This window comes from Dendropsophus ebraccatus, chromosome 2, assembly GCF_027789765.1.
Source record: "Dendropsophus ebraccatus isolate aDenEbr1 chromosome 2, aDenEbr1.pat, whole genome shotgun sequence".
Taxonomy (NCBI): domain Eukaryota; kingdom Metazoa; phylum Chordata; class Amphibia; order Anura; family Hylidae; genus Dendropsophus; species Dendropsophus ebraccatus.
This window is the reverse complement of record NC_091455.1, coordinates 140,023,132-140,050,178: the sequence shown is the minus strand read 5'-3', so window position 1 is coordinate 140,050,178 and position 27,047 is coordinate 140,023,132. Positions and strand designations below refer to the sequence as shown.

Sequence of the window (27,047 nt, the reverse complement as noted above, 5' to 3'; positions counted from 1 at the left end):
ACCTATATATAAATTACAAAGGATCCATCATAAATAATGGGTGATAGATATAGCTCAGCTTCTCCCTGTAAACGGACCTTTGTACAGGTCACAGAGCATGCCTAGAAAACTATCATATGGAAGGCAGTAAACTTCACCAAACTATTGTTTTCTATGGTCTATGTGGCTGCTGTATAGTATAATTTTGAATGGTCATCAAAGCAGCTCAGGATGGCATCCCTCTTAACAATGTACATAAAATATTTAAAAAATGATAAACATAAAAAATATTAAACAGATAATAGAGTCACAACTCATATATTTTATTTCTTAACAAGCTCTGGTCAAATGAAAGCTGCACAGGGATTGGTTTTTATAGGAAAGCCAGACAGTTCTGCTGGAAGTCATCTTATATTATACACTGTGCAACAATCTGGAAAAATTAAATGTGACAATTAATCCAAAAACTTTGAAAAACTGGATTGTAGCTAATTAGAAATTATTTTTCAAAGTACCTGTATGTGTTCCCTTGTTCTCTACAATTACAGAGGCCATCAATCAAAATTTGTGTTTATAAAAAATATAGTGAATAGTTAAGAAACCTAGAAAAAAAAATCAAGCTTTACCTTATTGCACTTGCTGATAAATGTCCATAAGAGCCACTGGCTGATGAGCTGCTACGTGAGTTGTTGAGAATGGTGACTAGAGAGTTTGGAGATGTTCTGATCATGGTCTGAAGGTCAAAGCTGTGATCAGAGAGTGGGGAAATAGACAATGTTCGCTTCCTGCTCGGTCGGGCTGCGAGCCTAGGGCTGGGAAACCTGGAACCTTAAAAGAAGAGAGAAAGTTACAACTAACTATACCTCAGTATAGCTGCACATTAATTTCCATCTGTCAGATTTGGTCCACATGTATTCTGCAGCTTTCTCATAACAGAAATCTGTGGCCCACATTTTGTAAATTTTTTTGCACGGACAAATGTATGAGCTGCAGAAAAATTGGGATGTGCAAATCCAAGGTAATGTGTAAATGCATGATGTTCTTAAAACAGTGTAGACCTGGTTTACTATAGAGTGGGTCAAAACAGCGAGTAGTTTTGACAAGCGCCTTCACTCTACACCTGTGATCTACTGGCTACATTTGAGGAAAATTAGAAAGAAAAATGTATCTTCCCAAAGCTTCCCTCAAGGGAGCGTTGTTTATTAATGTGCAAGTGCATGATAAATTGCTAAACAAAAGGATAAGACTCCTATGTATTAGCCCTCTCATTTCTGGTGATTTATGAATCTGATGGCTGCTACGACATTCCATTCATTAATTCACCACAAGCGATGAGATGCTGCCGCTGCTGCCTGGGTCTCAGCTACTGACAAGTCTGTGCCTTTTTTTTTTTTTGTAGTAAAAATGCAGAGCTGAAAATAAAGAAAAGGTCCCATTATGGTGCAGTCCTTTTCATTGTGCTCCATCTGGATTTTTCCTAGGACTAAAACCTAAAAAAAAAAAAAAATGTCATAATAATCATTCAGCCACTATCTGAGGTACTGTAAATAATGTGTGAATTAGAAGATACTACTAGCTCATCAATGAACAAAACACTGTAAAACATAGTTATACCACTCCGGTTGCCACTGATGTTTTTGGAAACCTGTAAATAAAAAATCTTTTGCACATACTGCGAAAAACAATTAAAGGCTGGGTTCACATACAGTATGACACTGGCCGTTCTGTGATATGGTTGTGTCACAAAACAGCTGGTGTCAGTGAAGTTCATCTCGACCGGTACTGCAGTACTGGCCGGATGAACTTCATTTCTTTAGAATTGATATGTGGGCATATTCAGGTGTGCCCACATACCAATTATGCATAGTTGACAATGTATAGTGTGTCCGAAGCCGCAGTTTACATTGTCTGCTCTGTCAGTCTTGTACGACCTCTATTCATTGAATAGCGGCCGCACAAAACTGACATGTCAGTTTTTTCTGCGGCCGCAAGAAAACCCAGCCGAAGTGTACACAGAGTATATACACTCTGGCCGGGATTCCATTAAAATCAATGTTATCAGCAATTTCATTAAATAATGGCTATGGTTGCAAAACTGCAATTTCTGCCGTTGTTTAATGAAGTTATTAGAAATGAGCGAACCTCGAGCATGCTCGAGTCGATCCGAACCCGAACTTTCGGCATTTGATTAGCGGTGGCTGATGAACTTGGATAAAGCCCTAAGGCTATGTGGAAAACATGGATATAGTCATTGGCTGTATCCATGTTTTCCAGACAACCTTAAAGCTTAATCCAAGTTCAGCAGCCCCCGCTAATCAAATGCCGAACGTTCGGGTTTGGATCGACTCGAACCCGAACACGGTATGCTTATCTCTAGAAGTTATACATAGTGTAAACTTAGCCAAAAAATGTAAAAGGCCACCGGGTCCTGGGATTTGTTTAATCCTGTGTAGCTTCAAAAACACCTCATATAGTGCCAATAGAAATCAATATAAATCTTTGCAAAGTCAACTGTCAGCTGATGTTTTATTATGTCTGATTTAAGGGAAGATGACATGACAGGGCAGCATCAGTCCTCCCCTACTCATGACATGTAACCCCATAAAAGTCTTCCTACTACAGAGGAGATTAACATAAGTTATCCACCATGAATATGATTTATCTGCTGTTTAGATAAAGCCTTTAGCTCTTTTTATAAACATAAACACAGGAAATTCCTTCTATGCCCAGAGATAATTATCTGCTCTCAATGTTTTTCCAGTTAGGCCGACTGCTGAATGTTAAAAAAACTAGTGCATATGTGTCTTCTATCACTTTCAGGCTATGTTCACACTACGTATATGTCCGGCTGCATATTTTTCGCGGCCGGACATATACGTGTAAAACTCCGGCCGCGATTTACGCAAGTTGCGGCCGGCTACGTACGGTCCGCGAACTTACGCTCGTAAGCTACGTACGCTTCCCGAGCTGCGTACGTAGCGATCTGACAGCGGTATTTTACTGGGATATCTTCGGCTAGCCCCGGACACCCCACAGAACCTTTTGGATCGGCAAATCAAAGTGGAAAAAAGAAAAAATCACCACTCCGTACGGGACCGCATGTTACGCTACGGCCGTAAGTTACAGCATTTCCGTTCCGAAACAATGGTCTGGTTCATTTTTTACGGCGCCGCATTCGATCCAGGCGTAAGTTCTTACGTAGTGTGAACTGTGCAGCCGTAGATCGCATACTTTCCATTGCACGCAAACTACGTAAATCTCTGGCCGCTTATTCACGGAGCGCGCTACGGCCGGAAACTTAAGTAGTGTGAACATAGCCTCAGCCATTGTACCCCTGTAAGGTGAGCTTTTTTTTTTTTTTTTTTTTTTTTTTTTTACAAAGCTACACCAAACTTTTAAAAAGTCACCAAATAACAATTAGCTTTTGATTTCAATTAAGTGTAAATATTAAAAGTATAAGTATGATTTTTCTGCTTACACAGTGTCAACCAATGGGTCGCTCTATTCTTTAAACTGGACTTTATCTGGAACATTCCTAGGTGAATTGAAAACTGGTGCAATTTGCTCCAAAAAACTTACATGACAGTCTCACATGATATGTTTGGCACTTTACATCAGGTCAGACAAAAGGGTTAAGGCTATTTTCCCACTTTGGAAACATATCAAGTAAAGGTCTCTATGTATTTAATGAGACAGTTGCCTTTACCTGATATGTTCCCAAAGTGGGAGCATAGCATAAGGATTAAATGTGCCAAAACTTTAGTTCACAATTTTGGTTTTAAGTAAGCCAGCTAACAGTTGGTCTATACTAAAGTGAATATTACATGGCCTGACCCGTGGTGTAAGTGCGTGCCAATCTGCTCTGTTGAATAAGGCTGTCCTGGTCCTTGTCCTCACTGAATAGATGGCCATGAATCACTTTTCATTTTTTTCTAGAAACAGCCAAGAAAATGCATGCTGACAGCCCATAAAACAGTGTCAATAAAAGCTTTCAGAAAAGAGCTCATGAAGTCACAGAAGTCTGTAACAAAATGTTTTTATTCTGAATGTCAGCTCTTTCCACACAAAAGGCATATAAAGGCAATGTTCACACTGTTTTTGTTTTTTTTTTTTTGTAAAGAACGGATGCTGATTGCAATGGAATCAGGGGCGGCATTACACTGAAGTCAATGCAATGCCGTCCGCTGTATGCACACATTATTATTATTATTTTAATGCCTGATCTTTAGAACGGGCGGTAAAATAATGTACATGCCTATGATTTCAGAATGCTGTTCAATGAACCGTGTTCGGAAATAATAGCGGATGCACTTTACATTGAAGTGAATGACTAATTGATTTGAGGGCACAACCGACAGTGCTCGCAAATCAATTGTAAAAAAAGAAAGTTCCGGCAGCTGATACAGAAATATCGGCTGCAGGTATGTCCTGAATGCTGCCTGGTGGTAGACTTATGCAACTGACGCTGATAAATGCTGTGTGAACATAGCCAATGGCTGTAAGACAATGAACAATTTCTTCGGTAGGAAAGCGTTGGTTTTGGCTATGGTACCCATGCCATAGTTTTGGCTTTGGCACTCAATTATGTGGATAGCATGTTTCTTTCTCTGTATGGTATCAGCGGTTGGCTGTCAAACAGTTCAAATGAAATCATAGCAAATCATTAAATGATACAAATGATTCAAAGGAATTCAACACATTCAAAATTTAGATATTTACAATTTTTTGTTTCAGTTACTCGAATCGTCCAAACATTTTAAAATATTTAGTTTTTGTATCCAGTTTGTTTCCTTTACTTTGAAAAGGAGAAAGCAATGCAAATCTGTGTGATTTCCGTAATGTGCACATAGCCTAAGGCTTCATGCTCATGACTGACAGTTGATTCATGCTGCCCAAACCACAAGCAGCATGAAACAGAGACAGAACTATTATTTCCTCCGAAATACTCAGTCAAAAGGCTCAATCAAAAGAATCATAGCTTTAAAGGCTGCTGGGAACAAGGTAACTAGCCATTGAGGCGATCCCTGGTGGCTGCTCCCTGCCCTTGTGGACTGGAGTGACACATCTATCCCTATACACACATCTACTACAAAAAGTAAGTGATGGCAGAATTACTGACATCTCGCAGCGTTCCTGAGTTGCATTTCTAGAAACAGTTTGGCACATGGAGAAAAAGGAGGACCACAATCGGCGCTGCTCTTGTGGACGGAATCTTCATCTTTATTGCTGTCTTGATAAAGATTCTGTCCACAAGAGCAGCGTTGAACGTGTAGACTGATTCTGAGCCGGATGGCGACCTTGGCTCCAGCTCCTAGTAACCCCACTCCTGCCGGGGGTTTCTCAACTCAATAATTCTATTGGAGTTGTGCTCAACCCGACCAGGAGTATTTATTCCCCTCTCCTGTTTGTCTGCACTTAGCGCTCTCCTTCTTCCTTTCTATTTCTAGAACGAGAGTATAATATCAATAAGATATTGACTATACAGCACTCCTTTTTTTGTGTTTCTTTGTGTCTCTGAATGTCTGGAACAGCTATTACAATAACCTGAATCTGACTGTTTTATTGCATGTGTCCATTAACACTAGCTAGAAGGCATACACACATTGATGATGGTACAACGCTTTATTTGTAATCCCCTGTATTAGAGAGGTTAACTGTAATCTGTAGGTCTGACTGGGAAAGGTTTCCTTTTCTCCAGTGATAAATGATAGGACATTCAAAGCCCACCTTAATGACAATTAATTTACAGACTGGGAAATTATTTTAATTGGTTTTCCCACTAGCCTTTGTCTAAATAAAAACACCCATCATCCATTACCTGACTACACACATTCCTGTCATGTGAAGAAAACGAGACTGCGTCAATTGCTTTTGTTTTTCCAGTGTTTCAACTTAATTTGTCTTTCTAGTCATTAGCGCAATTCCGGCAAATAATTAGCATTAGAGGAGATTGAGTGCAATACACTTACATAATACAAACCTTCCAAAAAGATAACAAATTAAAAAAAGACACATTAATAAGTAACAAAGCAGAGTTACTAAGCACGCTCATTAAAACAGAAAGCGCCCAATGTAATTAGATGATTTTATTTCAGTGCTCTTGTGCATGGAGCACACTCATTCATTCTTCTACTTTCTGTGCCTGTAGAATTTATTAAAAATATATATTTATATATACATTTTTTACCCTTAAGATATTTTAAAAAGACAATGTAAATACTATAAACTGCCCTTCATTTCAAGGCTATGTTCATACTACGTTTTTCCCTCTCTGTTTTTAAAAGAAAAAACTGCGTCTGTCATTTCGCTGTTTGGTCGCCCGTCAGTGCAATGACAGTTGTTTATACATTATTCTAGTTTAGGTGACTAATTGGCCTTTGGGTGTGTCTTTAATTTAAAAGGCCATTGAATTTAACAGTAAAATTGGTGAAAGGATGGTGAAAAAAGAAAAACTGTGTGTGAACAACTAAAAAAACATTCGCTGTTGGCAAAAGACGTCCGAAAATAATTGTCATAATCATTATTTTGACGTGTGTGCAGACAACATCCTTCATTTTATACAGTGTGTGCATTGGACGTCAGTCATTCCATTGACTTCAGTGCATTGCATTGAACTCAATTAAATCACAGGAAAAACAGACGTCCTTTTAAATAAATAAAGGACGCCTTTTCTCTTTTTTAAATGTAGTGTGAACATAGCCTAAGGGTACTATTACACTAAGCAATTTTCCGACGACTATTGATTAACAATAAACGATCTTAAACGACCGCTAAGGCAAACGTCCCGAAATCGTTCGCCCAAGTACACGAAACGATGATCATTATTTATGATCATTCTTGCGGTTGTTTAGTCGTCGCTATTGCGTACGTTTCAGCTGTGAGTTCTTATTCCACCGAACAATGTGCAAACGATGAGTGAACGATCAAACGATAAAAATAGGTCCGGATCCTATTAAGCAATCAACGATGTGTAAAGTAGAATTGTCTTACGTGCCCCTAGCAACCAATCAGATTACACTTTTCATTCCTCACAGATTTTTTTTTTTTTAATGAAAGGTGGAATCTGATTGGTTGATAGGGGCAACTGAGCCAATTCTACTTTACACCAATTTCCCCCATTATAATTATTTTTGGGGGTTTTTTTCATGGCCAAGCAACAGACGTTATTTTAAATGGTCCACGTAACCCATTATAGTCCACAGTAAGGGTACCAGTGTCATTATACAGTCTTTTAGAAATAAAAACATGTACTGTATTCATTGGATCTTCTCACCCATAGATATAACACTAAATCGTATCAGAAAAAAGATTTCTGTCTGGACATTTGATTCCTGTCTGCTTCAGTCTGTCATATTCTGTCTGCTTCTTGGAATAGTTGAGTCTAACATTTATTCAATAATCCTTTCTTTAATGAGCTTCCTCAAAAGTTGACCCATTAAATGTAAGAATTAGCATTATTGTACTAAGGCAAAGAGTTTAATGTTTACATGGTAGTACTGGTTTATTGATCTCTTCTAGGCTGATTTATATGGAATGCTCATGTATAAACATCCACATGTACAACATGACTTGTTATATAGCGAAGATTCTACTGGTTCCTTCTACTTTATATTACATCGTCTTTGAGTCAATGTTATAGAATTTTATATATTAACGTGAGGCAATGGGTGACCGTTATTATAACTAGGAATATTATTAGAATTATTTCTGTTTTTTAGAATGATTCCCTTCCCCCTTCATTGTTCGCCATGCTTCTCCTTAGATGTACAAAGTTTTTAGCTCCTGTCCAGCTGTTGAATTTTGCATGAATCCTCTATCGGGCCTGTGACACATTATGTAACCTAATAAGTCCAAAGCTTTGAGGATTTGTTAGTCAGGTTTTATTATATGCTGCTCGAACTTCCATAAGTGTGCTGCTCTATAGACCATCAGCAAGTATAAAGATAACAAACATTTCCTGGTGCAGTACATAACTGTATTTGTGCCAGACTGCCATTGCTAGGGCCAAAAGAATTTAAGATTAAACACATTTCCCTGTGCTTCCCAGTGCTACTCAAAGGCAAGATAAATGTCTTAGCTGGAAATGTCTAATAAGAAGAGCACAAGAAAGCATATTTGAGAATTTCCCTAGTCTCTCTTTGATGTTCTTAGAAGGTCCAGTCAATAAGTTGGACGTTGGATATAATCCCAGAAAATAACTGGGCAAATGTGTAGGGAAAAGTTTCTGATGACTTTATTTCTCTACTTCAATACCGCACAAGAGAGAAAAAACATCAGGGTTAAAGCATACATGCCATTCAAAAAAAAAACTTTTGACATGTAGGGGAGACGTTAAAAGTTTTAATAGGTCTGGGTTAGAGAGTTCAGACTCTGACCGATCAGTAGAAGGAGCAGGGAGAGACATGCTCTTCTACATATCTCTTTCTCTGCGTCTAAGCTAGATGGCCCCATAGACATATATTAACCAACTGCCTTAAACACAGTATGCTGAGCTCACACAATGTACTATTGGTACACTTCTCCCAGCTCATTCTCCATTTTGGAAATCACAGTGCCCTTTCAAATGAAGAAATTTGAACATTATGGGTAATGCACACTTATGTATTTAGGTCTCATGTTACACAGAGCCTGAATATGGCTTCCATGCATTACATATAGTAATATGTGCATCATGCTCCACTGGATTTTTTAATCTCCAATCGCATTCTTTCTTAAAAGCTTTTTACTATGAAACAGTATAGATGGCAATACACTATGGTATGTCTTTCCATAATTCACACTATAATGTTGACAGAAATGTACAGAATGTGTACAATCTGAAACACAAAAATTAAACATAAAACCAATACATTACTTACTTTCCATAGCATGGAGATACTCCATATGAAGGGCTGTAGCTCCAGTACCCGGAGTTGCTGGGGAAGTGATGATATCAGCATATGGACTACGCTGTCCCGCAAGCAGGGCCATATGTTGGTAATATTCAGCCGGGCTTACACCAGCATGTGGAACTGAAAGATACAATACACAGGTGTCAACACAATAGGCATCAAGCTGTTTTATAGGCATGATACTTATATTTGCCATCGTGACATGAACCTATTTAGGGCTTAATAAGTTTGCCTTTTTTCGGGGACCCAGGGATCAGACTGGGTTAAATAAAATAGTTCATTATTAACCTACCTACCTACCTACCCACTATACAGTCACTGGTGATCACTATCTCCTGGCTCTGTCTTCGCACACAGGAAATGGCTGGAAATACTGCTCAGCCAATCAGTGGCTGGGGTGGGTCACTGCTGTGGCCAGCGATCTGCATTTTACGTGTGTTGAGATAGAACCAGAAAGCAGAGATTGTGTGGATTTGGTGGGTATTATAACTTTTTTTTCCCTATTTACCCAACCTGACCATACTAAACTCCCCAGACAACTCCTCTATAATGTGTATTGGTATATATACTGTATAACAATTTTGTAATATGTTGTATTTTTTTGCAATTTTTAAGATTTCTACTGGCCACCAGTGAATGAGAACAGACTGGGTTACATTCAGATTCTAGAACCTCAGCAGACCTTCTGTTATACTTCTAACAACTGTTTTGCTATGGTTGCATCCAGTCAAGGCAGTCATCTTTCTGAAGGTTCTTTACTCTTTAAAGCGACTCTGTAACCACAATCTGTCCCCCCAAAACCACTTGTACCTTCAGATAGCTGCTTTTAATCCAAGATCTGTCCTGGGGTCTGTTCGGCAGGTTATTGTCCTAAAAAACAACTTTTAAACTTGCAGCCCTGTGCCCAATAGCCGTGTCTTAGATTGTGTATGCATTAGGCTGGCACACCCTCTCCGTCCCTCCTCCCCACCCTCCTTATCATTAGGAATGCCCCTAGAACATTGTACAGGTGCCTTAACGATCCAGCCCATGTGCCGTGCTGACACAGGTGATGAATAGTAGAAAATCTGCCTGGAGCATTCCTAATGATAAGGAGGGACAGAGGGTCAGATTGTGGGTACAGAGTCACTTTAAATGAACTTTATATACATTGATCTTCCAATAAACCATAACATTTAATAATCTAGAAGTATCAGATCCTGTTGATGCTGGATTAAAGCAATTCTACTGTACTTTTTCCCCTTTGTCTTTTTATCATTCCTTTTTTTTTTCTTTTTTATTTGGACAGTCATATTTACTGGGTGACAATCTGCCAGCTTTTATGTACAGTACGTGTACCTTTATGCAATGCTGCCAGTCACTTGATCTCACTTTAATATGTTTAAGCAAACATCATAGATGACGTGAAAATTGTGATACAGTTATGTTTTAGAATTACTGATCTTATTTAAAGAATAATGTTTCTTGCCCAGCAGGTTCTTGTCAACAGTTGCGCTTGCTGCGAGAGGACAGAAAGCAAGATGTTTAGTGAAAGAGGAAGTGTTAGCAATTTCCTACCATCCTGCCTTATCTTCTATAATTTATTAAGGTGTCTAATAGATAAGGCATGTCCTTTGCTGTCGTGCAGCCAGCAGAGAAACGACTGGGGATGCCTTTCACATGCTGAATAGGAACAGATTTGCCTTTAATAGTGACTCATTGTACACAATGTTGATCATACCTATCATACCTGGCATTGAGTCTATGCGTTTGTGATAGTCATCTATAAGTCATGCAGTTCCAATGTGGAATCTTAACATTTGGCTAATATTTCAATCTGATCATACTGACAGTGACTATGATTAAGTTAGCAAAAGCTAAAATCCAAGGTTCTCCAGCTAAGATCTGGCATCTTGAGGATTAAATTAGATATCACTTCACTGTATAAAAATTTAGCAAAGGGATAGAACCAGAACAAAAGGGATGTTTTATGTTATTACTGTACGCTATCGAAGATGATTGGGTGAATAACCCTTCGGCAATGATCATAGTTAGGTAATGCAACCATAATGCATATTGTTTTCTATATTATATAGACTCACCGTCAGTAGGGCTGAGCCCACGAGCTGCTGATATCATGGAAAGGGAAGGGCTACTGTGCAAAGATCTGATATAGTCCATGTAGGGATTGATGTAAGGATGAGGAGGACTGAAAGGGGAGTCTGAAGCTGTTGCAGGGTTCCTGTGCGGAGAGATCCGTATGAATGGCAGATCTGAATACGTTGGGCTGCTTGCTAAGGCAGAAGGCCTGGAAAAGAGCAGTGCAAAATTAGTGTAAGTAAAGAATATAAAAACAATGGAAAGTATGAAGCCACACATTTTGCGTTAGCCCCAGCACTGCAGTCTACAATCTGCTAATAAAATGGGCCAACTTAAATGCTACAAAAAATGCCATATTTGTATTCTATAAAGCAAGGAATAAATAATAAGGCAACTATCACAAACTATGTTGTATGTTTGCAAGATGCAATGTTACTTAGAACAGCTAATACACAAAACTGGCTTAGGAATATGGCCTAGGCTGTCAATGTAGAAAAAAAGTTAGCAGCAACTTTCCAGTAATTTCAATATTATACATTTATGTCTCAAACACATAATAGTTGACTTCATAGCAGTTCATTTTCTATAGTGTTTACAAGGGTTCCTTAGCATTAGAAGTACCATTCTTTTCTATTCATGTGTCAGAGACTGAGCTGCAATACAAGACACTGCTCAAAGACAGAAGTGCTGCTATTTCTGGATAAATTCCACCATTTTTATTTATTGACTATGTATTGATCTGTTATCAAGGAATTTCAGAGAGCCCCTTCAAATTCCTAAAAGTGATGGAAATATAGTATTAAATATAGTAAATATTTTTAATACTTTCATTCATTTTACAATTTACATATATTTTGATCAAAACTGGAAAAAAAACCTCTTAGATGAGAAAAAAGACAGAGAGTCTAATTAAGTAACATGTAGCAAGAAGACAGAGGGCTCCTCAATACAGAATAAGATGTGTTTTGATAATGGTGAGAGCTGCTATTGGCAGATGTCACCACAGCAGACTGTAATCTAATGTTAGAGGCAGTTCTACCATGTCTTCCAGGCTAGACAGAAAGATATCTTAATCACAGATCAAAGCAATTCCCGAGAGAGCTCCAAAGCCAATGAAACAAACTATGGATGTGATACTTGTCTCTTTTGTATTATGTCTCTCTCATATCTACTCGATCTGGAACTTGTACAACTTTGTTTTATTCTTAGCACAAATTAAAATAGTTACCATATATACTAAAATATGTAGACTTCACAGCACAGGCAGCACTTTTAAAAAGTAAAATATTGTAAAAAGATTTTGAGGGTTTGTTAAGGGACATGATTATATAATGATTATATATGATGTAAAAATAAATAGCAAGCCATACTAGCCTCTCCTGATCGCCCTGAAGCTCACAGTCTGAAGTCATCCTACTGGTCACTGCTTCTTCCTGCTTCTGAGCCATCTCACATAACCAATCAATGTCTGCAGCTGTGATTGGCTAAGCAGGAAATTCCTGTTGAGACAGCTCGTACTGGAAGTTGGTAGAAGCGTGACAAGCAAAGGCCTGATGACATCAGCCCAGGGGTTGCAGTAGATTAGGTAGGTAAGAATGACTTAAAACACTACTCCTAGATATATTTAAAAATGTTATGTCCCCAGAAAACCCCTTTAAAGATGAATTCCAGTTCTAAAAAAAAAATCTCCTGTTAGGCCCCGCTCACACTGAGCATAAACGGCAGAATTCCGGGGCGGAGATCAGTGTCCTGCACTGTCCTGAGAGTGTCCCTGAGTGAAAGGGAGGGCGCTCTACACTTGCAATTGGTGCAATATATATAAAACTATACAAGGTCCTATTGTATTAATTGATTTATCTCAATACAGTTCTATATATACAACGTTAGAACCAGGGGCGGATTAACTTTACTATGGGCCCCGGGCTGTTTACCAAGCTTGGCCCCTCCCCCAACCCACTGTAACTATGGCGGCACTAACTTAAGTCTTTTTCCTCCATAATGCAGCCTGTAAAGGACCTGTGGTGACATCATTGTCACATGATAAGGTCCTTCAATATATTCTCTAATGTTACTGCATTGTCTCCTGTTTGCAGTTTTGCCCTGATTTGTGCAAAATTGCGGTAAAAAGCAGCGATTTTTATGCAAATCATGACTAAACACAAGCCTGTTTGAGGGGCCATGGGCCTATCAGGAGCTCAGGGCCCCCGGGCTACTGGCCGAAACAGACCTGTTATAATCCGCTACTAGTTAGAACTACCAACATTTTGTACAGAGCCATAACACAGCACTTGTAGAAGTGAATGTGGCTCTACTGTCTGCTTTTAAAGGGGTTATCCAGCGCTACAAAAACATTGACACTTTTCCCCCTCTTCTGTCTCCAGTTCAGGTGTGATTTGCAATTAAGCTCCATTTACTTCAATGGAACTAAGTTTGAAACCCCACCCAACCTGGAGACAAGAGAGGGGGGAAAAGTGGCCATGTTTTTGTAGTGTTGGATAACCCCTTTAATTGCATAGAGCTGAATATAGAGAGGTTTTTTGTATTCCACAGAAATCTAACAGAAATTGTGGTATATTTGCCATATAACTGAGCTTCCAGTCTTCCAGTGAAAGCATTGCCTCTTTTAGACTATATTTTCCACATACAAAATCCCGTTAAGCTTGGTAAGTGGCACACAGATCCCCTATAGAAGACGGACCCTTCTATAATTAAAAATGTCAGCTGCCCTGTTGGCATATGCATTCTGTCATAAGATTGAGGGTGCCTTAAGAAATATTCAGAAAATTCCTTAGACCTTTAGAATACAATAATGGCTTAATTCCTTCACATCAAGCTATAAAATAGACTATAGACTTGAATACCAACTCACTGTCAGCTATGTTGCGTGCAAATGACTAAACTGTGTCACATACAGTATAAGATGCTATAATAGACACTATTCTCCCTTATATTTCTTTGCCCTTAGGAATTAATTTCACAAGATTTTCTTAAAGACTAACAGTTGAGGGCAAATATTTAAAATGAAGGATTAAAGATAAAGAAAAAAGGGTGAACAAGCGTCAAAGAATGCATAGTCATACCAACATAAATGCGATCATTCTTTTTATGATCATTATGAAATGTTAGATTGTAAACTTTAATCTCCCTTCCAGTTATGACAAGATATCTTTTCATTTGTTTCTTGAGGTAGTTATAGCTATGTCACATTGACAGGCAAATTCAGTGTCAAGTTTATAATAAAACATTTATGTCACCATCTTTGACAAAAGGCTTCAGCTATATGTGAGATCTTGATCAACACATGGGGCCCTACCCATTGTGCATGCTGCTTGGGAAGGAATCTGGAGACACTAGTGGAGCAATCTAATTTCTAAAGGTCCCCATACACTTTATACTTTATTCGGCATACCGTGTATTCGTTCTGGAAGAGATATGCATAAAGAATATAGGAATGCAAGATCATGCCAAATGTTCCTGTGTATGGGGAGGACGAGTCGCGGACGGGAGAGAACTGTTGGCCAAACTATCGTCCATCAGTTATCGAGGGTGTATGACCACTTTAAGGCTTCACTGAGATAGTAAGGAGGGCAGTGGATAAATCTGAAGCAAAGCTAGGTACATGTCAAACTAAAACTAACTTTTTTTTTTTTTTAAGGCTGGGTTCACACTACGTGTATTTCAGTCAGTAGTGTGGTCCTCATATTGCAACCAAAACCAGGAGTGGATTAAAAACACAGAAAGGCTCTGTTCACACAATGTTGAAATTGAGTGGATGGCCGCCATATAACAGTAAATAACTGCCATTATTTCAATACAACAGCCGTTCTTTTAAAATACCAGCAAAGATTTGCCATTAAATGGTGGCCATCCACTCAATTTCAACATTTTGTGAACAGATCCTTTCTGTGTTTTTAATCCACTCCTGGTTTTGGTTGCAATATGAGGACCACAATACTGACTGAAATATAGGGCGTCTAATAAAACCAAGCAATTTGGGGACCTGACCAGCCTCTTCTTTTTGGTGAAAGAACACTGTTTACCTCTTTTACTATAATACACCTTTGGGTAGATTTATTTATTTTCTTATTGTAGGGAGGGGTGTTCTTTGTTGTCCATACCAATGAATCAGTGCCGGACACACAAATATTTGAAAGCTGAGCTGTGATTGGTTGCTATGATCAACAAAACACACCTACTGCCGGACACATACTGTAAATTTAAATATCGATTGTCAACCAGATGGAGATCAGATCTTTCAGTTATTATAAAATAAAACTTGTTTGTTTTTGTTTTTTTAATACGTAACTACAAGTACACACTGCATATATTTCAGAGACTATACAGTACTTACTCTAAACATCAAGCAACATGACAGTAACAGTGTAATGAATTGTCTGTTTTCAATTAACTAATCAAGCGACAAAGAAGTCAGGCTATTAGGAGCATGCACTTCAGTATCCCCAGCTCCATTAGTAAGAGATACTGCAATGGTCTGAAGAATCTGGGCTATTCAAAAAGAGGGCATGTCGTGTGAGAACACAGCTCAGGAAGCAATTAATTTGTCAAACAGCCTCTGGGAATCTCACACCTGCAGTTCTCTTATAAATCCATAGAACTGCAAACTTAACAGGGCTTCCTGCACAGCAATAACCAAATGGAGCAACTTAGCTTTGCACCAGTGCACAAAACAAGGGATTTTTTATCTATGCTGATAAACTTCTAGTAGATTTAACCAGATATAAAAAAAAACACCAGCTAGTGTCTCCAATCCAATAGTAAACATCAGACAGTTAAAGTACAAGCTGTAAAAGACACCTCCTCCACATGACTGCCGAGACGGGCAACACAGGATGTACGGAAGCAGAGTCCAAAGCCCCTATTATACGGGGCGAGTCATTCCCCGGTCGCTGCCACCACTATAACACGCGTCAGCAGTGAGCGGGTAAGTATGGGGGGGCTGCCAGGTTGATGACTAGATTGTCCGGGCAGCTTGTAGCAGATAGCAGCGGTCTGCTACCACCGCTCCTATTCCACAGAGTGACGGCAGCAGATCATTGTTATATTAGCCGTTTGTCTTTCAACTTGTTGGCTGATCGTTGTCTTATATTACACAAGACCATTAACTGCCATAACGGCCAATAATTATTTTGATAGACACTTGTTGTAGACTGGTATTTCACTTTTTAGGTTTTTCTCTGAAAAACATGAAATATTTTTAGTACAGAATATTGATTTCAATTGTCAATGATTATCTGCCTTTCATCTGTAATTGCAAGTTTTAACAAAAAATTAAGAAAGAAAATGTCTCCTGATCATACAAATACCTGGAAAGAATAGTTAAAGACAGATCACTATAACCCGAAGACAGCCCTCAAATAGCAAGAGTTAGGCTATGTTCAAACACCGTTAAAATGACAGACGTTTTTATTGGATGGCTGTCATTTAATGACAATTAATGGCTCTTATTATACAAAGAACGGATGTTACTTTACGTTCAGTGACTGCTGTCCGATAAAAACCGCCCTGTTTCTGACAGTGTGTTAACATAGCCTTAACCCACAATGATAAGCTGTTATTGCCAGCAGAAGCTGAGCATGACCATACATTTTACCTCCAGTAGCTTAAAATGTAATAATACATGGTGCCATTCAAGTAAAGAGTGGGATGGGTCTGCTCAAACAAGAGTTGCGATTTGTGTGTGGCTTTTCTGCTCTGGCTGATAGGGAGAACCCCAAGTAGATGAACCCTTTCTATTGAATCCATAAGCTTACACACATGTTAAATGACAGCCTATTTTACTGTAAAACCATCATTTAACGACAAATAACGGACATTATTATACGAATAAAGGCCATTATTATGAAATAAATACTGTCACTTGTTAAATGATGGTCGCCTAATAAAACGTCCACCATTTTAATGATGTGTGAACATAGCCATATACCATTAAAAAAAAAAAAAAAAACATTTAACTTTGCCAATGGTTAAAAAAAAAACCTTTGAACTATGTTTCCACAAAGTAAAATAAAGGTAAAATAGAGGACAAAATATGGCTGGATGTGCTCTATTGAAGTCAATGGGAAATTGGATGGCAGTGCACATGTTGTATAGAATAACAGCTGTAATTGATTACTGCTGTCCAAATAATGACCATGCTCATTATTTTCCACCTGCTTTTGTAAAATACGGCCTTTTTCACTCAAAATTACAGTTGTATTTAGCTTTTATTTTAATGTTTGTAAATCTAGTCTTATGAACCAGTTTAAAAAGAAGATGAGCAACTTTATTCCCAAATACTGCTATTGAGCTGGAATGTTCAGGTCAGTACTGTATCTTTTGATAGGCAATTATGGTCTACAAAAGGATATTAAATATCCCAAGGATATTTGCTAAATGCTTGTGTTATTAAACATGTGCAATTCCCTTTGAGGTTCATTTCATGTGGCTCTAAATTCTGCATGGAAATTTCAGAACAGCCGCTAAGGGTCTGTAATCAGTTAGATGAAGGATTGGGTCTCCCTGAGACCAAAGCCCGGTTGTCATTGATTAGAACAAACAGAACTACATATCAAGGCAGAACGCTTTAAACTGAGCCTTAAAGTTATAATACTGAAGGACCTTTTCACAAGTCACTTTACTGCTATTAGACGAATCCACATTTACATCGTTTTCCCCATCCAGGTCTCAGCTTCTTTATCTGTATTCTTTCAAATCCTGAAATTGCTTGGATAAGAGTGAGGTATTTTTTTCTTTTGCATTTCTAAGAGCAGTCTGAACTTTCAGTGGAATTGAAGAGGCTTTGTGTCAAGTACAGCTAAATCCAGCCTTTCCGTATCAAACCACTGCGAGAAAATTACTGTGAGGATGATAAGGCTGTGAGATATAATAAAAAGTGACTCTACTCAATTTACACTGCAATATTGGTATGACTGAATATTTCTCATTCAGGTGACTGATAAAATCACTAAACTGTATTGCAGATAAATAGAGGAGGCTTCTGTCAAGAATAAACACCATTAATCATGAAGTCTCAGCCACAGAGTCGATGTGCTTAGTACCGCTGTACAACGTCAGGCAAACATTTCATGTAACCTGCACTTTTTTCCTCTCTTCTTCATCTCTTTGCTTAACCTCATAACCTTTGATTATAATTTTTTCCATTGAAGAAGAATTGGACAGTTGCATTGCAGTCCGATAACCTCCTAATGGCTTATCTAGACAAGCCTGAGAGAGGCCCACAGCATCTAGGAGTGGTGTGTAGTATAAGCAGAATAAAAATAAAGAAGGTGATGAAGAAATATTATGTGGAAGGAGGACTCTATTTGCCCATTTGTTACCATTAGCTGATCTCAATCTAATTATAGCTTAAAAAAGGATTACTTCTACTGGCAGGATTACTCATGTTCAGCAACAAGAAGAAGAAAAAATTGAAAATTTAAAGTCTTGAAATAATTATATTGGAGATTTCCAAAATTAGCAGGAAAACAAAGGTGTATCTAAACCCATGGGGAGATAGGGTTTTTTTCAGGATTTTAGGCATATCCCATATTCCTTTCAAAATATAAGCATCTTTATTAATATGTAAATGGTGCTCAAAAGCCCAGAGGGCATTCCCCAGCACGGCAAATAACCAGGGTTTAGTCAGTCTACATATTCTTATTTGCTGGCTCCACACCCGCTTACATCCACCTACCCCGTTTGACCAACAGTCACTAGATAAAGAGGACATGACCTGAGTTTTTACCATACTGGGGAAGGCCCCCTAAGCATTTAGGCCTTATTTACATATTAACTAAGAAACCTTATATCTCAATGCTGGAGAAGACTATGAAGAAAAGGGTACACTCGGAATCATGAAGAATATCCTTATCTAGCCATGTGCTTCTTTACAGCAAGGTTTTCCTGTTTTCCTGCTAATAGGTCCAATTTAGGCAAAGCCCATCATGCTTCATTCCTGAGCAGGTAAAGTGCCCATACTTCTTCACCACCGTCATGTTTGTTAAGCTAACAGCTCTCTCTAACATTCACACTATACAAATAAATGTTCATGAAGGGGACTGGGTATGCTGCTGCCACATAGCTCTGGAGGTGGCTTATCTCTCTTAAGACAAAAGGATTACCTAGTTTAAGGAAATATGCCTCTTCCTTTCGGAGAGCGTTGGAAGGCCTCAATACAAATTAGTTGGTCGGCTGCAGCAGATTTTTTACTGATGTTTATGGAGGCCTTAATTCTTTATGGGTTCCCCAATGAAAATGTTATTTGATCTAAATGTAAAAGGCAAATGTACATTTCGTCTAGTCCATAGACTGTATTGATGGAATGTCAGTAGTATAATGAAAGATAATGAAGATTGTATTGTACAGTGAACAGCAAATTTGAAACCTAGTAGTAAGGGGCCAGGTTAAGACTAAGTAGCAAACTTTTTTAGCAATCTTACATATATGCTTCAAACTTTCTGCATGGATTCTATGAACATTTTCAAAAACACAACTTTCTTTTGTATGTTTATCCAACAAGAAGGCTGAGAGTAATCTGAGATAAGTGGATGTTTTGTTGATTCCTTGTTTACCTCCATGCAGAAATCATTGAAGCAGTCCACAAAAGCTAGTACAGTATGGCAATATACTGTCTGGGAGTCATTCAAAAACAGTTTACTGGTCTGGGGCAGCTGTAAGTGGAGACTAATAAAAAGATTTAGAAACCAATCCTTCTACAAGAACTAAGGGGTTGGCGCCCAAAGGAATGTTATTCAAGCAGAAAATGAGCTGGCAAGAAGGGGTATCCTGGAGGAGAAAGACCAGGGATCCCTATGGGAAGGAAGAAAAAATAAACATTTTAAACAAAGGAAACAAAGAGACATCTAACAATAGCCCTCCAAACACTCGAGTGCACTGGAACTTTACTGCAAGCGCAGATCACAAAAGCTTAAACAAAGGACACCCTTCATGGAAGTACATTTTCTGCTAAATAGCAGTGACCAACATTATCCCCATCTGTCTAACCGTCCTCTACACCACTCCGTATTTTGACTAGCTCTAGTGAGCTTTATGGACCCCACTAATACAAATGTCGACCATGCTTCATCAACAATTCTAGACTTGTCTATGATGGAATATGGCACAGGCTAATAACTAATATTAATATGCTTTAGACATATGCTATTATTGCAATTCTTCTAACTAACTTGCAGTGTGGAGAATTCGGGGCTAATGTTACTTACTACTCTGGACTGGATTCTTTAATATCCACATCAAATGCAGGAAACTATGACTAAGAGGGCTCCTTGAAAATAAAATAGCCTATAAATTGACGTCTGAGGCTACAACCTCTATGAAAGTCTTCCACAAAAAAGTCACTTCTGCTGCTGACCTGATGCTTCTAACACTTTTTCTTTCATGTATGAACCCTGAAAAAAATTCAGGCCTTTGTCAAACAGGATTTAAATTCTATATGGAAGGGATGAAAAAATACTGCAGACTTGAGGAGCCTCTTACAGCAGTCCAGGTGCCAATGTGGCTGCTGGAATGTGTCCATCGCTGACAAATGAAACCATTTTAATTGCATGTATGACCAGAGGTCTATCTGGTGCTGAACTTAAAGAGGTATTCCCATCCGAGACATTCTTGGTATAACCACAAAGTATGCCATAAATACCTCACAGATGTGAAAACCAGCATCTCAAGATGCCCCCAGCCCCCTCTGGCGTAGTTGTGGCAGCCAGGGGTTGTCAGGCAGCTGTTTTATGCAGTTTGCATGCATGACTTCCATTGATGTTAATGGCACTCCACCCCAAGATACACTATTTAAAGGGGTACTTCAGCGGAAAAAAAAAATCTTTCAGATCAACTGCTGTCAGAAAGTTATATAAATTTTTAATCTACCCCTATTTAAAAATCTCTAGTTTTTCAGTACTTATTAACTGCTGTATGTCCTGCAGGAAGTGGTGTATTCTTTCTAGTCTAACACAGTGCTCTCTGCTGCCACCTCTGTCTGTGTCAGAAACTGTCCAGAGTAGAAGCTAATTTCTATTGCTATGGACAGTTCCTAACATGGACTAAGGTGACAGCAGAGAGCACTAGGTCAGAGTGGGAAGAATACACCACTTCTACAGAACATACAGCAGTACTGGAAGACAGGAGATTTTTAAATAGAAGTAATTTAAAAAACTATATAACTTTCTGACATCGGTTAAAGCACCCCTTTAAGTACTACATTGGTTACACAGCCCCCATTAAAGTCAGTGGGAGTTATATGAATTGGGCTGTTTCTGGCTTCTTGACCACCTCTGGCCACTGCAACCAGACCAAATGGGCCAGACGGGGTCCCTCTTTATCAAGACTGGACCCACATCTATTAGATATGTGGTCATTAATATCCAAGATAGGAATACCCCATTAGATTATATGTATATAACAGGAAGAAGCTAAATATAGTAAGGGTATATGGTTACACAGAGAAAGGACCGAACAAAAAGTACAGTACGAAGTACAGTAAAAAATATGAGATACATAAAGTACTTTTGAAAACAGTATGAAATACAGTCTGATTACCGTATGCAGTATAGCATGAATATAGTATATAAATATAGTACAGTATTACAGTGTGGATCCAATATGGGGTACAATATAATAGAACATAGGATAAACTATGAATCACTATAAAATACAGCATGAATACTTTATAATAATAGTATTTATTTGTATAGCGCCAACAGATTCCGCAGCGCTATACTTTATAGCAGTGCTTCTCAAACTTTTTCTACTGGAGCCTCACCCAACAGACCAAGGCAATGCTTGCGCCTCACCAGACTGACCAAGAGGGTGCCTGGGCCTTATTATCTGTGGTGAAAGTGCATTTAAAAGCTGAAAATATTGCTAGGGCTACCTTTCACTCATCCCCCAAGCTCTCTACACTAATAAAGCAAGTACAAAATAAGTTAATAATGTTGCTAAAATGGAGATTTTTGCAAACAGCATAAGGACTGTGCAGATCATAGTCATTTTGTGAAAACTGGCTCCCCAGCTGGGCCTCACCAACAACTAGGGGGCACCTCACTGGTGAGGCCCGCCTCAAAGTTTGAGAAGAACTGCTTTATAGTATGAGCAGTAGCGGTCTTGGGCACCACGCATCCCACGCAATTGCGTGGGGCCCCCGACATCCAGGGGGGCCCCGCTCTGGTGCCCAAGACCGCTGCGGCTAACTATGTGCGCTCGTAACGAGCGCACATAGTTACAGGCAGCAGCGGCACTGACAGGGCAGGAGCCATTGGCTCCCTCCCTGTCAGTCACTCTTGTGGCCGCAGGAAGTGTTTTCCCTGCGGTCACAAGAGGCTGCTCTGTGTCTCTGGTGCCGGCGCTCGAGGCGTCACTGGAGCGCCGGTGCCATGACAACGGGAGAGCGGCCTTATGTGACCGCAGGGGAAACACTTCCCGCGGCCACAAGAGGGAAGAGAAGAGACAAGAAGAGAAGAGGAGATGCCGGTCCCAGGTGAGTAAAAATGTTTTTTTTGTTTTTTTTTGTGTTATATACTATATAGGAGGTAGAGCACACAGTGGGGGCCTATATAAAACGGGAGGAGCGCACAGGGGGGCTATATAAACGGGGGGAGCGCACAGGGGGGCCTATATAAAACGGGGGGAGCGCACAGGGGGGCTATATAAATGGGGGGAGCGCACAGGGGGCTATATAAACGGTGGGAGCGCACAGGGGGCTATATAAACGGGGGGAGCGCACAGGGGGGCTATATAAACGGGGGGAGCGCACAGGGGGGCTATATAAACGGGGGGAACGCACAGGGGGGCTATATAAACGGGGGGAGCGCACAGGGGGCGGGGCTATATAAACGGGGGGAGCGCACAGGGGGGCTTCATAAACAGGGGGAGCACACAGTGGGGGTCTATATAAAACTGGGGGCAGCACACGGGGTATATACAACTGGGGGCAGCACACGGGGGGTATATACAACTGGGGGGAGCACACGGGGTATATACGACTGGGAGCAGCACACAGGGGGTCTATATAGTATACTGGGGGAGCACACAGGGGGCTATGTATAACTGGGTGATCACACAGGTCTATATATAACTGTGGGAGCACACAGGGGGGTCTATATACCACTGTGGACAGCACACAAGAGGTATGTACTACTGGGTGCAGCACACAGCGGTCTTTATTACATTGGGACTGCACAGAAGTGCCTATATGCCTCACTACTATACTGGGCACAGAACATACCTAATTATTAAGTGGGAGCACAGGGACACCTTTAATCTGTGGGGGCACAGAGGGGCGTAACTACTATATAGACGTAGAGGGGACCTAACTACTGTATGTGTTGGAGCCTAAAATATTTCTTTGACAGATTCTGGAGGGAAGATTACCAGCCGGGAGAAGACTTCAAGGTGGCTCACGCTGGATGGAGAGAGAAAGACAAAAAAGTAAAAGACGCTGATCAGAGAAGACGCCTCCTGTAAGTCACTGAATGTAACTGCACTCTGTTATAGGGTCTGTAGTGATAGGGGTCATGGTGTGGCAGTATTATGTTATGGCATCATTGGTAATATGTTTTGTTAAGAGCAGTTTTGAGGTGATATGTAATCTCTGTATGGTGGTAGGAGGGTTATAAGAGGACTACTGGGGGGGGCAGCGCATGTCGAGGAGGGGGGGCATGGCGGGGCCGCAGACATGACTTTGCTTGGGGCCCCAGAAATGCCAAGACCGCCCCTGAGTATGAGTATAGTATAGGGTACAGTATGAATAAAGTATAAGGTACTGCACAGTACTTTTCATGTGGAGGTTGACTGTGTAGTTACTGATGCTGTACTCATCATGAGAGGTATCTTTGTGTTGGGGAAAATGTTGTTACAGCTCAGTGCATCATCAGCCCCTGCAACAGGTTTAGCCACCGTCTATAGAAGCAGCCTGCTTCAGGTTCACTGCTTGTGAATACATGAGGTTATTTCTAATACTGATGACTGCTGCACACACATTTTTCCAAGGTGTTTGTGGTAAATTTTCAATATACAGTATGCTATAAGTTTGCATTCATTATTTTGTATGATTACTTATATTCTTCAGGACAATTTTAGCATTTTTTTAACATATGGATTAAATTCCTTACAATATACATTATGGCAGATTAAGTAATCCAGTACATTTAAAACTATGTAATCCCCTACATCTGCTTTCTGGGATTCTGAAATTCAGCATTGTCCATGCTTACATTTGGAGTTATCCCATTTAGAAAACCATTCTTTATAAATATCTTTTTGGAGAGTTGTATGTTTTGGACTAGGGGCCCTATTCTAGAACAGAACAGATACTGGCTAGAAATAGCATCTTTTCTTGTGGAGGATCTGGAACATCTGCACAGTCATACAGGCAGCCCACCGATTTTAATCGACAAGTATAATGCTTCAATTATCCCTCAGTGCAGCAGGGGGGGCGGGGGATCACCTCTGCTTATGTTTTTTCCCCAGTGTTTACAAATCTTCTATCGGGGTGCCGACAGCAGGATACTCTGTTATACACTCTCAAAAGAGAAGCCTAACAAAAAGTCATCATCCAAATCCCTTTGAAAAGAGCTATACATTTCAATACTAAATTAAGCAAGCATCAAGTATCTCCTAACAGGCAACTGCATAGAATGTGCAATAATAAAACTGTCAGGACTGGCAGGTGTAAACAAGACAAGAGACAGTGGGCCCTAGATCTGAACCCACCCACTGTCACCTGCCTACTTGCCTCAGTCGACCCTAGGCGGTCGCGGACAACCACGAAGACATTCCCTACACTACGTAAGTGAACAAACAGAACAGTACAGACAGACAAACACAATAAAGAGTAATGGAACAAGCCAGGTCAAACCACACGGACAACGAAGTACAAAATCAGCAACACAACGGGATAGTCAAAAGTCAGGCGGAGGTCAGAACACGGGTACGTCAGGCAGAAAAGGAATAGGACGGGGTTCGCAGGAGTAGGACAAGGGGAGCTGGGACCAGGAGTGAACCTAATTAACCAGCACTGGAACTCTGCCTTTGCTTTGCTTTATACTGAGCAAGAGCCCGGTCCGAATCCTCATTGGACCGGCGCTCTGATTCTCCAGGCTGCAGACAGGCAGAGAAACCAGTCAATCACAGAGACCAGAAAGGTGTAAAATCAAGCACAGAAGCTTCTTAGCTTAACTCCTGCATGTCCGGAAGCTGAGAAGCAATCGGGTGTGGTACACAAAAGCCAAACACCAGGCCCAGTTCAGACAAGGCTACTGCAGATTCCTGACAAAAACATAATAAGGCTAAACCACCAACTATATAGTCTATCAAGTAGTTTGGGAATCGGAACAGTCTCTGTCCAAAGCAAATCATGCTGCTAAAATAATAACTTTTACCTTTTATGTTTATGTCACATTCTATGTGTCTATGGATTAGCTCTTAATATCTTCTATGGAATTGAAATTATCTGACTATTCAACTGCTACAGCTGGAAAACAAAGGCAGGTTAATTTGTGATTTTCCTGCATATTCACAAGCAAATGACTTGTCATTCTGTTAATATGGAGCATATTTTATGTTATGAGATTTTAATTTAATCCACTCGTTTGTGATGAAGTCTTAATACGTGCTTGCTATAGTATGAGCACAGCCACATCATGCAGGGAGAATTTAATAATGAAAAACAAATGACAAATTGCCATTCTTTCCAATGCTCAAATTCTATTTAACTTGGAAAGTTCCAAACCAAAATGATATCCCACACAATATATACTATTCATGTTAAAATTATCCAGAGTTGCTAAACGGCACTATGTGGCTCAATGGCTCAGGTAGGGTGCTCTGCCCCATGGTCCCAGACCCAGGTCCCGGTGGTAACACGAAGAGTAGAGAAGAGGCGGCACTCCAGACTTAAAGCGTAACTGTCATTTCAGGTTCATTTTTCTGAAAACATTAAATATCAACAGTACAAGCGATTTTAAGAAACTCTGTAATAGGTTTTATGTACTAAAAGAGTTTCCTTCTGTACTGAAAAAGCAATCTCCCAGCCTCCCCCCTCACATCAGAAGAAGCAGGATTTCTGTCTCCATTATGTGGCTATAGAGAGGGGAGGGGCTGTTAGAAGTGACTGAGCACGGAGGATTTCTGCAAAGCACAACACCCTGCAATCTTCTCTCAGTAAGTTCATAGATAAGCACTGACCTTTCTGACCCCAGAATCATGCGGTTTAGGTGCCCAGAGAGTCTACAAAGTGCTGACCTTCATGTCACCTCTTCCTGCTCCCTCATCTCCCTCAGCCCCTTCATAGGCTTACAATGGAGAGAGCAGAGCCCGTCTTCACTGGCTTCTCTGTAATGAAGACGTGTTTGCCTGATAATGCACAGATAAGAAGTCAGGGGGGGGAGGCTGGGAGATTGTTTCTTGAGTACAGAAGGAGGCTTTTTTGGCTGATAAAACCTATTACAGAGTTTCTTAAAATCGCTTATACTACTGATTTCTGCAATAAAAAAAACATGACAGTTACGCTTTAAGTGAACAAAAGTGGTTTGGTTTATTCACCCAGTATGCTTAAGTCTGGAGTGCCGCCTCTTCTCTACTCTTACTGTTCATGTTAGATATAAAATAAATATTTTAACAAATATTTAAACTGTTGTGTTTCCTCAAAGCCTAAGGAAGTCCTAGTATCCAGAGCATAACCCACATAGAATCCAGGGTGTATTGCAGTTGTGTTTTTTTTTCATAGCTGATGGCTTGTGTTAACTAATTACCATTTAATCATACTGTATGTCTTTCAAATAGCAACTCTCACTCTTGCAGAATTGGCCACCTATTACAAGGTCGGCCATTAATTGGATAATATTACATTTGCTCTGCCAAAGAAAATATATTCCCACCCCTAACTTTGCTTGCTGATATCAGCTGATCAACAAGGGTTTTGGGTGTCCATTCTAATTATCAGCAGGCTGATTCACTGTACAAAGAGACAGCTTCTATAATATATACCAGTTATTTAACAATACAAATCACTGCCCCTTTGTATGCAAAGTTTGAATTTGTTTTTATCATTCTTTTACCTAGGCTGGTAATATGCATTAGATTAAGAAG

The 27,047-nt window shown here is 39.8% G+C and overlaps 1 protein-coding gene across 2 annotated transcripts in view; it reads right to left on the bottom strand.

Moving 5' to 3' along the window:
• GLI3 (GLI family zinc finger 3) overlaps positions 1–27,047 on the bottom strand; it is a 180,713-nt gene that overhangs the window by 54,075 nt on the left and 99,591 nt on the right. For both annotated transcript variants that reach the window (XM_069958403.1, XM_069958404.1), the window contains exons 5-7: positions 10,952–11,157; positions 8,838–8,990; positions 606–807 (exon numbers count right to left, since the gene is read on the bottom strand). In XM_069958403.1, the coding sequence (XP_069814504.1) occupies positions 606–807; positions 8,838–8,990; positions 10,952–11,157 (561 nt within the window). The remainder of the gene's footprint in view (positions 1–605; positions 808–8,837; positions 8,991–10,951; positions 11,158–27,047) is intronic.